The sequence below is a fragment of the Mastigoproctus giganteus genome, chromosome 7 (assembly GCF_048544385.1).
Source record: "Mastigoproctus giganteus isolate SK-2022 chromosome 7, ASM4854438v1, whole genome shotgun sequence".
Lineage (NCBI taxonomy): Eukaryota > Metazoa > Arthropoda > Arachnida > Uropygi > Thelyphonidae > Mastigoproctus > Mastigoproctus giganteus.
The window spans coordinates 186,697,987-186,715,476 of NC_143581.1; the positions used below are offsets into that span (position 1 = coordinate 186,697,987).

Consider the following 17,490-nt stretch of genomic DNA (forward strand, 5'->3'; position numbering starts at 1 on the left):
GAGTATAAACAGAAAATTTATTTATTTATTTTATTATTATTATTATTAGCCATATGGTGCAAGGAAGCCTGAGGCTTTTGCTGCACCAGCCAAAAAAAAATTTCTCAGGATAATGAGAAATTTTTTGAGAGAGAGAGAGAGAGAGAGAGAGAGAGAGAGAGAGAGAGAGAGAGAGAGAGAGAGAGCACAAGATTCAGAAGTAGAAGGAAATCACCAAGAAAGAAAAGAATGATCATATCCAGCTCAGGACCCTGGGTGTGCCAAGCCCATACTCACCAGATGTGAGCCCCTGGGGTTTTTGTAATTGTTCTAAGTCATTTTGAAGCAGCACAGTGTGCTTCTGGTTGTTAACCACTCTCCCAACTTTCAAATTATTGGAAAACCACGGTAGATATTAGATTTCCTTCTACTCCCTTTTCATTAACACAAAAATGCTTGATATTTGACAGATGATACTTTTTAAAATTTTTTAAATCTTTACAAAATTTGTCCCATTAAATCAAAGGAAAAATCAAATTCTCCCATATACTTTCCACAACAATATTCTCTAAATGGTGATACAGTATCCAAATCATACACAAGGTATATGTTAATATATCTTGAGCATGATTTGGATACTGAATGTGAGTTAACAATCCATGCTCTTACTACAAATTTTCACAATGGAGATATGGAAATTGATTGTTAATTATCATTTTTTTTTCTTTTTTAGTGCTGAGAAGGCAGTCACTCAAAGCAAAAAGCTTCCATTGCCAGGTTGTGAATATGTATGGAAGCAAGCTTCAGATTCTAAAAAAACATTTTAAATCTGAGTAAAATTGGCAGATGCTTGTCTTAACAGAATATTGTAGTTGAAAATATCATGATGTAGCAACCTGTTAATGTACAGAAATAGATTTATTGTAATTTGTAGGTTACTACGATTCTTTTGACTTTTGGTGGAATAAATAAATATGCCAATAAATGTTTTTTTTTTTTTTTTTTTTCTTTTGAGAGCAGCCATTATTTAAAATTTGTTTTAACCTGTACAGAATTTCTCTGCATTGCATTGTTGATTTAGTATGTTTAATATAATCTGCAAGTGGGACTGTCTAATATACTCATATTCTTGTTTGAATGTTATGCATTTCCGATTAGTTTTTCTTTTTTTTTTTTTGGTTTATTTAGGCTTACATAAATTCTGTAAATATGTTTGACAGTATCAGCACAAAAGTACATAGTATTGACTTTGTGATAACAAATTGGATAAAAAAAAAAGGATTAATCCTTCATGTCATTTTTAAAGGGAAAACAAATCTGTGGCATTAAATATTTATTTTAGAACAACGTATCTGTAGATCATGGGAGAAAACTCGAATTTTTTTTTTTTTTTAATTTTAGTGTTAGTATTAGCCATGGAGTGCAAGGAAGCAAAAAATTCTTTTGCTACACCAGTCAAAATTTAAAATAAATAAATGAAAAATAAAATAAATAAATAAAAAATAATAAAAATAAACACAATAATAATACAAGAAGAAAAAAATAAATCAAAGATGACAATCAAAATATAAAGAAAGATATAGAAATAAAATATATTTTATAGCAATGTAAAGGATTTTTTTTCAAAATTTTTTATTTATATTTTTAAATTATTTTATATTGTCATATTATTTATTATTTAGAAATATTCTTAGATAATGAAAAGTTTTGGATATTCTGGAATTTATTGTAGAATCTGGAATTCCCAAATTAGGAATTTTATTTCACTCTGATAACTGGTAACCACAATTTTTTTTTCTCGGTTTTGTTAATAACTCAAACTCTTTAAAAGTTTAAATCTATACTGTATGGTGTTTACCTGCTTTAACATATTCGCTTCTCGAATGCAAACTTGCATCAAAATGAACTGCATTTTTTTTTTACCTTAATGCGCATGTGTCCATTAAATTGCGGTCAATAAATGACTGCTTTTAAAGGAACGGCATATAAAATGAAAAATTGAGCAATATTGGCACACTGATTGAGCCAATCAGTTAAGGTAATCAGTGAAGGATGGTTGCAGGATAAGATGTGCAAAAGTTTACCCTCAGATAGCGTCTCTTTTATTGGAACAAACTTCCACATGTTGTGAAGTGGGTAATTTGAATAAATTCAAGGAAGAACTAGACAAATTATTGGAGGGGATGGACAGGTGATGTTAGAATTCATTTTTTTTCCCTTTTCGATGCTTTATGAGCTTTCTTTCTTGAATCATTTTCCACCACTAATACTAATGCATCATGAATAACTAAATGAAACAAACTTACCTGCAGGAAGAACAAAACTGCCAAAAGTTAATTTTTAATTTCCAAGTATATATGGTCTCAGTTCTAATCTTGATGTACATTTCTATTTACAATCTCTAAGTACCATTTTTCCTGATGGAATCTTACTTATTGCTTGCCTCACACAGCCACCACTCCTCTAATTTGTCCAAATTATATGCTTTATGTTCCCTTTGGCTTAAATCAACATAGAGCATATATGCCTTCTCTTTGAAAGAATATTCCTAGATTAATGAGAGCCTAAGCACATTCAAGTAAAATTATGATAAAGTTTTGTTTTTGGTAATAATACCATATCTTTATCTGCTTGTTACTATGCAGCAAAACTAAAAAAAAAAAAACTTTTTGTTATTCCTAGTAGCTTTGAATTTTGCAACCCTGCAATTTTTCAGGAATCAGTTGGCATAATTTACAAGCATGCATGAAACGTGACCTGGTTATTTGACTGTGTTCCTTCACAGGAGGTGACCATCTACATGTAACGATATCTGATTACTGTTCTGAACCTCTCTTAGATGTTCTTTTCATGTTCCCTTGGAGAGTGAGGGAGCTTATGTAAACAGCTTAGAAAAACTTGTAACAGCTCATCCTTCACAAGCCATTTAAGAGAGCTTCAGATTAGTTTTATTAAAAAAACAAAATGGGAGAATTTTATGAAAAATTCTTAAAAATTAATGAATGAAATGATTTTGAAATTTAATTTAAAATTTTGAATCTTTTTGAATTAATTTGAAAATTAATGAATTTTAAATTTTCAACAAAAATAGTATCATTTTTGTTTTTTTTTAAAAATGAATGATCAATATCATTCATTTTTTCAAATTGGCATTCACCCATCTCTTCCATCATGCAATGTGCTTGATGTCTTTTGAGGTTATGATAAACATCATGACGAGATCAAATCTTTCTTACATTTCGAGGGTACAACACTGAAAAAATGAATGATCAATATCATTCATTTTTTCAGGTAAGTTTTAATCAAAAATAAATGATCAGCCAAATTCTCTGCTTGCACTGTTGGACTGTTAGTAACCCTGGTGAGACTTAGTAACCCCAATGTGCAAGTCCTGAAATATGGCACCTAGCATATTGCAGGTGACCACCCAGGTTGACCAATGTAAGCAGGGGTCGAGGTGTGGCACCCACACCACAAAGAGGAAAGCCACTCTGTATTACCAGGTAATACTAGCTGGTATATGACTCGTCAACCTGTGCAATACCACCACTGCTTATTGGAGGCTTGGAGTGGTGGAACCCATATTTAGTCTCCAGAGCAAAGCTCTGGCAATCACCCATCTCATCCATCATTCAATGTGCTTGATGTCTTTTGAAGTTATGATGGACATCACGACGAGATCGTATCTTTCTTACATTTCGAGGGTACAGCACTAAATAATTGTTTGTAGGCCAGCTGTTAGATAGTCCACTGGACCAAACTTATTGGTAACTCTGGGAGCTTCCAGATCAGCCAGTGTATAATCTCATTGCCTCTACTCTGCCAGATAGTAACTGGATGGAATCTGAGAGTGTGTATGCCAGAGCATTGTCGAGGCCACGTAATGTAAAGGAGCTGGGTATAGCCTTGCTGTGTATGCCACATCCAAAATTTTTTAATTCATAAAGCATATCCTCCCTAACTTTTGTTATTACTGAATATATCATGAATGGACCAACTAATAGAATAAACTTATCTGTGAAAAGATCTAAACCTCCCAAACACTTCCTTTATTTCACAAATATATGTGGTCTCAGTTCCAATCGCGATGTCCATTTCCACTTAGATTCTGCCAAACCCCATATACCTTTTCCGACAGAATCCCAGTTATCAGTTGATTTAAGCACTACTCATTTCAGTTGTCTGAATTATTTGTTGTATGATTCCTTTCCCTTCAAAAGGTGTTCTAGTGCATATGTCCAATCCGATATTCTCTGTGCGAGACTAATTTGGAATCTCTTTTTATTGACCTTGTCTGGCTTAAAATCTGTGCCTCATTCTGTCAAATTCATCTCTTGCCTCTATTGTTCTAACTCCACTACTCACTTGGAACTCTGACTTCCTCTTTCAAACTTGACTTTCTCCAGTCCAACTTTCCTAATAGCGAGATAATTTCCCCTCATGATTTTAATGTTCACATCTCAATCTGGCTTCTGTTTCTTAGTCAATATGGATTGAGATTCTGAGGCTTTTATAGTTAATGGCCTCACGGATTGTTCATTTACCTACCAGAATAATAGATCTTAACCACACAGCAACACACTTCATTTTTTTCTCACAAACTACCCTTCTAAGTTCTAAGTAAATGGTCAAGGAGAGTGGTCCTCTAGCCACATCAGATCACAACTTGGTGATGGTCTCTTCTCCAATGGAGCCTTTCTCTTGTGGACATTCTCAATTTCGTTTGGCATTACAAGAAAGCAAAATGGTATTACCTCTGCAATTTATTTTCTTCATTCCCCTTGTCAGATTGCTGCTTAAATTCTGATGTCAACATTTGCTCCGATCGTGTCTGGAATTATTCTTGCAGGGACGAAATCCTTTATTCCACACTCCACCTTAAAATCTCCTTTGTCTAAATCTTGATTTTCCAATAAATGTGCTAAGGCTGTTCAAGATAAGAATGTTGCATATCACAATTTGTATCCAACTCTCCAAGTTTATTTTCTGCCTACACTAAAGCTCGCAATAATTGTAAAGCAGTTATTCAGTCCAAGCTATTTCAAACAGGCTAAGAGTAGAAAACTTCCTTCTTGTCTAAATGGTTGTCGAGCATTCTGGTCTTCTGCCAAAGTTAGCCAAAGCTTTGCCTATCTCTATTCCCACCTGTGTCAATTGCCACTTGATGATCCTGTTGCCACTTCAGCCAAAGATAAAACTGACCTGCTAGCATCCTACTTTTCTTCTAAGTCGTGTATTGATGATCGTAAACCATCTACCCCATCAAACAGATGTTCGAAGGATTTTGAACAATCTCGAATCTAAGAAAAGCTCCACATCCTGATGGTATTTCTCCACTTGTTCTCAAAACCTATTCTCCTGCACATACTCATGTTCTGTGTTGCCCTTTTCACTTTCTTATTTCACAGGTGTTTTCCCTTGTGACGGGAATTGCTCATATCCAACCAGTTCTTTAAAAACTGAAAATTCCCTCCCATCCAGTTATCATCCCATTGCACTTCTACTCTTTCTGATGTAATGGAGAACTCAATTATTCGCCAACTCAAGCTATCTCGAAACCTTCCATCTGATCAATGATTGCTAGTATGGATTCTGTCAATGTTGATCCACTTGTGATGTTCTGGCCTATGTTACCTATCTCTGGACAAATTCAATGGAAAAAATTTGATGAAATTCAAGCAGTTGATCTTGACATTTCAATGGCTTTTGATCGTGTTTGCCGTAAAAGGTCTAAATAAGATGCCATCTTATAGATTGTCAACGGTTTTTTGTAACTGGATATAAAGATTTCTCTCTGACGGCTCACTGCAGGTGATGGTAGATGGCTCTGTTTAACTTCTGAACTAATGCAGATATTCCCGAAGGATCAATTCTTTCTCCTACTCTTTTCCTCTTGCATGTTAATGACTGACTGTTGACCGGAAATCTTATTCATAGTTTTGCTGATGATAGCACATTATATTCCACCTTCCAGTTTGAGAAACCTTGCACTGCACAAACTGCTTCTACTTCTCGAATATCCGTTACCAATTCCATAAATGCTGATTGATCTCCAGATAATTCTCCAGTTGGGCAAGGATAATGTAGTTGATTTTAATTCTTCTAAAACTAATTCCTATCTGATATCTTGTAAAGAGGATTCTTCTGCTGCTATGCTTTTCTTTGATGACGCGCTCATTTCTAGACAAGATCACAAATCTCTACCAGAGATTACCCTGACTTCTAATCTCTCTTGTCATATAAGCACTTCACAAATATTGCATCCCGTGCATTAAAATACTGGGTTTTCTCTTTCCCTTTCGGTGTTCCTTTTCTTCCAAACACCCATTCACTTTGTAGAAATCGCAAATTTGGCCTATCATGGAATATTGTTTCCACATACAATGCAGTGGCCCCAAAAGTTCACTCAGGCTTCTAGGTCCCATTCAAAAGAGGGCAGTTAGGTTAACCCATCTTTAACACAGTCTCTCTACTCTGTTTCATAGATTTTATTCTTCTGCTGCTTGCCTTTCTACAGGGTGTCTCAAAAATATTGGTGCAAATGTTTAGGGGAGGTAGGTAACATCTAAAGGAATGTGAATCGCATAGGAACCCATAACCGGAAACGGCAAGAGAAAGTAGTAGCAGAGGCACAAGAAGCAGAAATGACACAAGACAGTAATTAGTGGCAAACATTTATTTGACATAATGTTAACAATGGAGTACGAGATGGATGCATTTCATGATGTTACAACACATGCTCGAAGGTTCCACCATGAGACGCGATGCATGCGTGACACCGACGCAGCATAGATTGGCGGACACGGGCGAACACACCTGGAGTTTCTTTGACAGTAGCAGCAGTGCAGACGAGTCTCACCACGAGATCCATTTCCGTCTCCACAGGCGATTCATACACGATAGATTTGAGAACCCCCCACAGAAAGAAATCAAGGCTCGATAAATCAGGTGAGCGTGGGGGCCAGGCAACAGGTCCACCATGGCCAATCCATCGACTCCCAAAATGCCTGTTCAAATGGTCATGGATACACCTTCCATAATGGGCAGGTGCCCCGTCATTTTGAAACCAAATGTTGCGTCTCACATTTGCTGGAACATCGTCAAGTAACCCTGGTAGAACTTGTTCAAGAAAATCCGATATTTAGCAGAGTTCATGAGGGGTGGTAACAGGTATGGGCTGACTAAGCAGTCACCGACCATACCTGCCCGCATATTTATTGCGAAGAGATGTTGTGCCGCATGGGGGCGCACACTGTGTGGGCCCTCTGCTAATCCATACACTAGGTGCATGTCTGCCAGCTATATCGATGTTCGTATATCGATGCATGCTCTTCGTGAGGCGACTACTGCTTGAATGAGTAAACCAGAAATTTTCCCTCTCACGAACTGATGAACAGCACCGTGTACCGTCTTAATGTGACGTTTCCGGTTATGGGTTCCTATGCAATTCACATTCCTTTAGATGTTACCTATTAGGAGTCTGCTGACGAGGCTACTAGTGACGGTCGTGTTCCAAGCGGCTAAGTGGATTTTTCTTATTTATTGATTTGAAATTATTGTTTTTCTAAAACTTTTGATTTAAATTTAGTAGTATAACATTATTTTGTGATTTTTTTGATTAATTTGGTGTATTTATTCTTTACTCGGCCTTGTAAAAGTATCGGTAAGGGTTTCCACGTGTTCTACCGCAACCGTTAGTAACTTTCCCGCTATTGTGATACCGTACTAGATATACCGTAGGTTATATACCGTACTAGATAGCGTTAGTTGAACTTCGTTAGCAGTTAAATTGTACGTTTAAATAAATACATATAACGACTTAGATTACGAACGTAATATAATTAATAACATAATTAATTAATAAATTAATAGAATCATGACTCAGACCAGAGCAGCAAAGCAAAAGGCTCAAGCTAATGGAAGTGCTGTGGCTCAGAGCAGAACTGAGGCGGGCAGTTGTCCTCTGACTCACAGCCTTATAAAATGCACTGTTTGCTTGATGTTTGCAGAGCAATCGGGTACGGGACATGATACTGCCAAGGGGGATGTCTTTGTGTGTGCGCGATGCAAGGAGTGTATCGATATCAGGCAACAACTCGGCGTTCTTATGGGCCTATATGAGAGCTTGAAGGACAGGGTGGATGCCCTCGAAGAAACTAAATTGAGGGGCCCATCAAGCCCTCAGCTGCCCACATCAACGCCAGAGCTTGCACTTGGGCATCGCGTGACACAGAGACAACCCCCAAGGCAGAATGCGCTGGTCCCGAAGGAACTAGTAGTTGTTGGTGACTCTATTGTCAGGGAAACGGGGAACATGCTTTGTAAAAAAGATAGGTGGAACAGGACCAGGGTATGTCTGCCAGGGGCAAAGGTTGATGATGTTGTAGAGCGAATATCATCTTTTAAGGGCACAAAAGGTGATATAGTTGTACACGTTGGCACTAATAATATTAAGAATAGGAGACCGGCAGAATTACTTAACAAGTACAGGTCACTGCTGAACAAAAGCCGAGAATTAGGGTTGAATTTGAAAGTGTCTGCAATTCTGCCCAGACACGATAGGAGGGAGTATATGATGAGAGCCTTATCGATCAATTCGGCCCTGGAAAGATTGTGCAAGGCTCAAGGGGTAGAATTTTTTCAGCCTGGACTGTACTTGTTAACAGGAGAGATTGCTTCTACAGGGATGGGATACACTTAAATAGAAAGGGTGCAAGAATATTTGCTGATGCTATCGAGGCAGTGTTAGGTGGGTCGGAAAACTGCTAGCTTGGGGGGAGACAAAGACCAATAGATTGACAGTAGCCACTGGCAGAGGTGAAAGAGATTCTTGCACTGCTTCTATTAGAATGAGCAGAAGCCTGAAAAACAAGATGCATGGTATTTCAGAGACTGCTGGGAGCCATTGCGGTACAAGTAAACACATGGGTTGTGTTAGGGTAGCTAAGAATAGAAACAGGTGCAGGTATACTTGCGTGTACAGCAGTGCTAGGAGTTTAGTAAATAAATTTGATGAATTTGAGGTATTGCTCAAAACATCGAAGGCAGATATTGTTGGGATATCAGAGACGTGGTGTCACACCGATATAAGGGATGCGGAACTGCAATTTGGGGAGTACAACGTCTACAGAAAGGATAGACAGGATAGGAAGGGGGGAGGTGTTATGCTATTAGTTAAGAAACACATAAAAACCAAGGAAGTGAAGCCAGTCGACATCGCTGGACAGTGCAGTGTGGAGTCAGTTTGGTGTGACATAAACATTGGGAGATCAAAATTGAGAGTAGGAGTGTGCTATAGGCCTAATGACTCTGATGAGTATAATAAGGAACTGTACAGGGAAATAGAGTGGGCCAGTAAATCAGAGTGTCTTATAATGGGAGATTTTAATTTCCCAGATATTGACTGGATTTTGGGGGCTGGTTACTCACACACTAGCAGGGCTTTTGTGGATTTATTGGATGATTGTTTTCTACATCAGCATGTTCGAGAGGCAACTAGAGGGAGTAATACTCTTGATTTGATTATCAGCAGTGATTCTTCATGCATTAAGAATCTGCAGATAAATGAACCACTAGGTGGCAGTGATCACAGTGTGCTGAAGTGGGATTTACTCAAAGAGGTAACTACCATTAGGGGTAAAGGGAAGGGTTATTGCTTCCGTAAAGGCGACTACGATGGACTGAGACAGTATTTAAATTCTATACAGTGGGACCAACTGATGATGTTACCAACAGCAAATTCAAAATGGGAAGCATTCAAAGAACTTATCTTGGAAGCTACTAGGCTTTACATACCAACTAAGAAATATTGTTCAAGGTTTAGGCCAAAATGGATGTCAGATGAACTAATGAGGCATATGGCAGAGAAGAAAAATGCATGGGATACATACAAATTAACACATGACACAGAAGCCTATGATAGATACAAGTTGATATGCAACCAAGTTACAAAGGAGGTTAGGCAGGCGAAGGCAGATTACGAGAAATCCTTGGCAAGGGATGCAAAGAAAAACAGCAAAGAGTTCTTTACTTATGTAAACTCTAGAAGGAAGGGGATGAATCAGATTGGTCCACTTGATATTGATGGGTCAAGTGTTGATGATCCTGCTCAGGTAGCTAACAAACTAAATGAATATTTTGCATCGACATTCACACATGAGGAGTTATTCAGCGAGGGGAATGCCAGAGGTGTATTCAACTATAGCAGTAAGCTTCAGAATCTTGAAATAACTGGGAGTAAAGTGGAGGAGAAACTGTTGAAGATAAACACAAGAAAGGCACCCGGGGTGGATGGGATCTATCCAGTTATATTAAAGGAGGCAGCAAAGGAAGTAAGCAAACCCTTAGCCATAATTATGAGAGCTTCCTTGGACTCAGTTGAGGTACCCATAGACTGGAAATGTGCAAATGTGACCCCAATTCACAAAGGAGGATCAAAGGCTGACACAAGTAATTATAGACCTGTGAGCTTAACTTCTGTTCCAGGAAAATTAATGGAGGCACTGGTTAAAGAAGCACTGCAGGATCATTTAGACAAGACTTCAGTTATAGCTCAGACACAGCATGGTTTTGTTAAGGGGAAGTTTTGCCTGACCAACTTGATTGGATACTATGATGCAGTCACAAAAGAACTGGATGCAGGGAATAACTTTGATATTATGTACTTGGATCTTAGAAAGGCTTTTGATACTGTTGCACATGGAAGACTGCTACACAAATTGGAGAAGTGTGACATTGGAGGCAAATTGCTGCTATGGATAAAGGGGTGGTTGAGGGGGAGAAGACAGAGAGTGGTATTCAATGGACACTGCTCATCGTGGACTGATGTTATTAGTGGAGTCCCTCAGGGCTCAGTGTTGGGACCATTATTGTTTTCTGTATTTATAAATGATATTGATGATGGTATATTGGGCTTAATGTCCAAGTTTGCAGACGACACAAAGGTTGGCAGGGTTGTCAAGGACACTACTGACACTATGCTGCTGCAACAGGATCTGGAAAGGTTGAGCAGATGGGCTGAGAGGTGGCAAATGAAGTTTAACATTGACAAATGTAAAGTACTACACATGGGAAAAAGCAACCCCAGAGCAACGTATCAACTCTGTGGTACAACACTGACAGTGGTAGAGAATGAAAGGGACTTGGGGGTGGTTGTGCAGGCAGATATGAAGTTCTCTGAGCAGTGCAGACGGGCTGCAAGAGTAGCTCATGGAGTATTGTCAATGATATACAGGAATTTTTCCAGCAGGGATAAGGAGGTGATTATTCCATTGTATAAGGCGATGGTCAGGCCACACCTAGAGTACTGTATACAGGTCTGGAGGCCTCATTTCAAGAAGGATGTAGAGCTGCTGGAACGAGTACAGAGAAGGGCAACAAGATTAGTGAATGGAACAAAGGGGTGCTCTTACGAAGAAAGGCTTAAGTTTTGCAAATTACAGTGTCTGGAGACTAGGCACCAGCGAGGTGATCTGATAGAGGTGTATAAAGCCTTGAATGGTTTAAGCATGCTCAATGCTGATGGGATTCTTCCTCTAGCTCAGAAAAATCACCTGAGAGGGCATAAATTCAAATTGAGGAAAGACGGATGTAGGATAGACGTGCGGAAATTTGCCTTTAGCCAGCGGGTGGTTGGTTGGTGGAACAGACTTCCATCCCTTGTGGTGGAGGTTGATAGCCTAAATAAGTTTAAGGCTCAGCTGGACAGGTATTTTGAACGAACAGAGGGGTGAAGTGGAAGTGGTTTTTTTTTTTTTTTTTTTTTTTTGGCTGATGCTGCATAAGCTTGCTTTCTTGCATCAAATGCCTCTACTAATGCTAATGCTAATATTTCCCCTAAACGTTTGTACCAATATTTTTGAGACACCCTGTATAGATAATTCCATGGGCTCGGTTCTTCGTTGGTTCTTCGCTTCTATAAAACCGGTCCAAACTTGTGTTGCAACCAGTCAACATCCTTTTACTGTCTAGCTTCAAACTCATAGAACCGACTTTTCTTCTACCTCATTTATTCCTTCAACTTCCATTTTCTACAACAACTCGCTTGATAGGTACATTATTTCCTGAAAATTACAATCTAGAGAAATTCAAGTCTATTGTCAACAAATATCTTCTTTCAATCCATGCAGTGCACTAATTACTATAGGTTCTAATACCTCTTGCGTTTCGGGTATTCATAAAAAAAACATTTTTTCAGGGAGAGTTGTATTGTCATCTGTCGACCATATTCAAGAAGCTAATATCAAACATGACCATCTAAATGGTTATCTTTGTTATTGTTTCTAGACATTCTCAGCCTAGAACCAATGCCTTCACTGAAGCACCGTGGTTATAAACACTGTCATTTCTGAGTCCAACCCTGTCAATGATGTGAGGAACTTTTATTGGCTCATTTTTAAACCTGGCCGAGCCTTGATGAGGATGGGAAGTTTATCTCCCGGAAACTGCCATTAGGTAGTACAGTTGATAGAATCGATGTCCTCCCCCCCCATACCGATTGGAAAAGACCTGATTTAATATCCCGTCATCGACGGGAGGAATTTTTATGGGTCTTTTTTCACAACATAGCTGATTTAGTCTGTCTCAGGTGAGGACAGCATGATATTTTCTCCCGGAAACCTTTTCGTTTAGCAAACCGGAAAATTGACCTCAGAACACACGTAATTTACAGCCAATATACACTGTGCCGCCACTTTATTAGGTACGCCTATCTAGTTGTTGACCCTCCTTTAGCCTTCAAAACAGTCTGAATTCGTCTAGGCATGGATTGAACAAGATGCTGAAAACGTGCAGGAATGGAGTACCATGCAGGCATGAGTGTGTCACGTAGTTCCTTGGTATTCGACGGAGGTGTAGGCCTGCAGCGAACAGCCCTTTCCAGCTCGTCCCAAAGATATTATTATTATTACTATTAGCTTTATGGTGCAAGGAAGCCTGAAGCTTATGCTACACCAGCCAATGAAAAAAAAAAAAGAAAAAATCTGAATTACCCTCAGAGAGAGAGAGAGAGAGAGAGAGAGAGAGAGAGAGAGGAAGGGAATCACCAAGAAAGAGAAGAATGGTGATATCTAGCTCAGGACCCTGGGTGTGCCAAGCCCATACTCACCAGATGTGAGCCCCTGGGGTTATTCAATAGGATTGAGAATCATGGACTGAGCGGGCCACTGCGGCAAAGAAAAGTCATTGTCATGTTCATGGAACCATTCCATAGTGATTCGAGTTTTGTGCACCAGCACATTATCCTGCTGGAAGTAACCATCTGACTGAGGATAAAATGTCAACATGAACGGATGCACTTGGTCAGCAACAATGTTTAAGTACGATGCGGCATCCAGATGTGAATCTATGAGTATCAATGGACCCAACGTGTGCCAAGAAAACATTCCCCACACCATAACACTGCCCCCACAACCTTGTACAGTAGTCGTCAGACATGACGGGTCCATGGATTCATGTTGTTTTCGCCAAATTCTGAGCCTTCCATCAACATGATGCACCAGGAACTTCGACTCTTCAGACCAAGCAACTGTTTTCCAATCCTCGATAGTCCAGTGCTGGTGTTGCTGTGCCCACAGGAGGCGTGCTCTCTTGTTCTTCATTGATAACAAAGATACGCAATGTGGCCGTCGGCCGTTGTAGCCCATTCGCGACAAAGTGCGACTAGTGGTCCTTGCGATATTTTGTTCTGCGCACCAAGGTTGTAATCTGACGTGATGTGCGACATTGTGGCCTGTCTGTTTGCTTGCACATCTGTCCATCCTCCTCTGACCTCCCTCATTAACAAGCGATTTTCTTCTACAGGAGTACCGTTGAGAGGATGTTTTCTGTTCGTTGCACCATTCTCGATGCACCCTTGAAACTGTGGTGCGTGAAAAATTCAGGAGAACTGCAGTTTCAGAGATGTTTTGTCCAGTACATATTGCACCTACTACCATGCCACATTCGAAATCCGTTAGATCACTCCTTTTCCCCATTCTTGCTACAGTTTGTGTGCTTAACTGATACTAGAAAGGTTGTTCTTCTGCATTTATATCTACAACTGTGGTCATGTGACTTGCAACGTTGTGGGACAAACCATTTTTGTGCACAGCAGGGATGTGCCTAATAAAGTGGCAGCACAGTATATATGTAGCAATATAGCCTTAGTCACTGATGCTCCTAAAACCCAACACTCCCGGAAACTAGGATTTCTTCGTCCATGCAAAAACAGGTGAAAACAAATAAATTGTCATATTTGGCCACTCGAATATTAATTTATCTGTCGTGCCATGCGTCTTAAATTTGTTTGTAAATTGCATGTATTCTATGGGTGATTTGCCTGTTTTACTTGACGAAAAGACCGAGTTGCCAGGGGAAGGGTAACCCTGCTATCTACGCCTGAGACTGACTCACATATGGAGTGTAAATAGCCCATAAAAGTTCCTCGCGCCATTGACGGGATTCGAATCCAGTCCTTTTCCACCCAGTGTGGGGAGGACGGTGATGATACCACTTTGATTAGTTCACATTTCAGAAATGTGAACTAATCAAACCAAAAAACCAAAACCAAACTATTATATTAAGGTCACCCGGTAATTTTTTAGATATAACCACGTATATTGTGTCCGTAAATTTTGCGTGTGTTCTCTGGTCGATTTGACTGTTTTGCTGGACGAAAAACCCCAGTTTCTGAGAAAACATCCTTGCTATCTATGCCTGAGACCAACTAACTCTGTCACGGAGTAAAAAAAGCCCTTGCCTCATCAACGGGATTTGAACCGGGGCCTTTTCCACCCGGTGTGGGACGACGGTGATGATACTACTGTGCTACCACACAGATACCCAAAACGTTCAGAGAAGACATGCAATTCCCTACGTGTTACACCTCTGGTGTATGATACATTATGCGATTAACCTGTAACTTAAGACACCACGGCCAACAATTCACATTATTTTTTTAAATAACGTAAAGTTTCATTCTACTTTGAGAGTACAAAAGGTCTCGATGTGAGCACTGTTACAAATGGTGCTGAAGCGGTGATGATATCCCGCATTTATGGCGTTTTCATCCAGCAAAAAAGCGTACCGACTGGCCGACCGTAGAATACACAGAGAATATACGCGATCACAGTCTTAGCTGAAACAAATAAACAAACTGATCAACTATTCTGCCCAAAGGTCCGACCTGAGTCGAAGAAGCCGACTGTGATATGAACTAAAAAGATATTTGAATCTTCGGATGTGTAAGCTAATATCACTTGTCCAGTTTAGAAAGTGTTTTGCTACAGAAATGGAGAAATATTTCCATTGCTTATGTTGTTAATCAAACACTGAGTGCAGTATTATAGTCAAGGGGAAACCCTATGACATAATAAGCTGTGATTGCAAATCACTCTCGTTTCTCTCAATCGTTCAATACCTTTGAGAGCAATGTGCATCTATTATAATTGCTTTGATTATTGAGTTCAGCTATATAGAACTCAACAAGTAAAGCAACATTCTGCTATATAGAACTCAACAAGTAAAGCAACATTCTGCTATATAGAACTCAACAAGTAAAGCAACGTTCTGCTATATAGAACTCAACAAGCAAACAAATAAATACAAATGACTAAAATTTCAGAAAGATCAGTTATCTTTTCTTTTCGAATAAATTCAATGTCTGTATTTCGAGAAGGTGGTCTTTCATTATGACATATAATAAAAAGGCGCAGGTTGTTTTAATAAAACCCCCAAACATGAAAAGTATTAGAACCTATAGTACTTAGTATTCGTGCACAGGTTGAAAGTTGAGAAGACAGAAGATACTTGTTGACATTAGCCTTGAATTTCTGTATATTGTAGTTTTTTTTCAGGAAAAACATATGAAGAGAGGTTGCTCCTGAAAACAGAAGTTGAGGGGGAAGAAAGATTGGTTTGAAGTTGGACAGTGCCTGGTTACGGCATGTGTTCAGACTGTTTTGGAAGAGAGCGTGGGTATTACAGATGCAATTCAGAAAAATGGTGACCATAGAAGTATATATAGAAAAGGCATGCAGCAGAGATTGAATATCTATGAAACACAATGGGGTTACTTCTTAAGAAATGGGTCATTATTAATTAATCTGAGTGTACTTTTTTGAATTGAGTTTACAAGCTTAAGAGAAATTTTCGGGTACCATTCTAGATGTGGGAACAATATTTCATGATGGAGTGGATTTGAGATTTTTTCAGAGTTTGTAATTGTTTAGAACAAAATTAACGTCTATAGCAAAACAGAAAACCCAGTTTTTTAGATGATGAAGAAGAAATATTTGTGATGTGCTTCTGACAAGAGATTAGAAGTCAGGGTAATGCCTAATAGAGATATTTGATCTTGACTAGAAATTTCATTGTCATCAAAGATGTGCAAAGGAGCAGAAGACTGTTTTCGCAGGAAATAAGGTGGATCGAATTTTAGAGGGATTAAATTTAACTAAATTTTCTTTGTCCTGTTGAAGAATTACCTGAAGATCGGTATTTAATGACATGGCTGGAGGACGTGCAAGAGGTTGAAGCCGCTTGTGCAAGGGAAGGTTTCTCAAATCGAAAGGTGGAATGCAATGTGCTGTCATAAGCAAAACTATGGATAGAATTTCCAGTCAGTGGCAGAAGATCATTAATATATAAGCAGAAGAGAGTGGGAGAAAGAACTGAACATTGGGAACACTAGCATTAGTGGAGAAGTTAAATGAAAGAGAGCTATCTAGTTTTCTCTCTAACCACTGGCTCTCAGTGAGCAGTGAGAAAACTGGATAATCCCAATTGTAAAAAAAAAACAGTTGTCAATCCATAAAATGGGACTTATTTAGAAAACAATTGTGCAAAATACGATCAAAAGCCTTAGAAATTTCAAGAGAATTTCATAGTAAGTTGTTTTTATCTTAAGCTGAAGAAGCAAAAGAACCATCAGGTTTTTAGAGAGATGAGAGTATAGATGGACAAAATTTGCGGCAAATAACTTTGACAAGAGTCTAGAATGACCGACTATCGTTTGGACAAGAAGAAAGTTTTCTACTCTTAACCTGTTCAAAATCTAGTTTTGGTTGATTAATAATTGCTTTATAGTTTTCGTAATCTTTAATATATATAGAAAATGAACCAGGATGCAAACTAATTGCTATATGCGACATTCTTTCTTGAACAGCCTTAGTATTTATTGTAAAACCAAGGTTTAGATGAAGGATCTTAGGGTTCAGAGTGTAATAAAGGAATTACTATAAGAATAATTTCATTGACATGATCTTGCCTAGAAATTTGAGCATTGATATTAGAAGTTTAAAGCTGTAATCTAACCAAGGTAAAGAAGAATAAATCTTTCAGTTTATCCCATTTTGCATGCTTATAATGCAAAACAACGCGAAGCTGAGGATGGCTATGGAAGAAAGGCTCCATTGGAGAAGAGACTATCACGAAGTTTGATCTGAGATGCCTGGTCTGCCTCCACGGGGCGGAGTGGGACAACGTTTGGTCCCATTAGGGCCCAGCGGCTAAATGACCAGATGAACAACGGTA

The 17,490-nt window shown here is 38.8% G+C and overlaps 1 protein-coding gene across 2 annotated transcripts in view; it reads left to right on the forward strand.

Annotated features, from left to right (window-relative positions):
- LOC150083407 (NADH dehydrogenase [ubiquinone] 1 alpha subcomplex subunit 7-like) overlaps positions 1 to 17,490 on the forward strand; it is a 46,093-nt gene that overhangs the window by 27,023 nt on the left and 1,580 nt on the right. Inside the window, exon 4 of one of the 2 annotated variants that reach the window (XM_090377250.1) lies at positions 713 to 944. The exons of the other annotated variant lie outside the window; for it this stretch is intronic. Coding sequence (XP_090233376.1) covers positions 713 to 806 — 94 coding nt within the window. The 3' untranslated portion in view covers positions 807 to 944. Of the gene's footprint in view, positions 1 to 712; positions 945 to 17,490 lie in introns of those variants that run through there. 2 annotated transcript variants of the gene reach the window in all.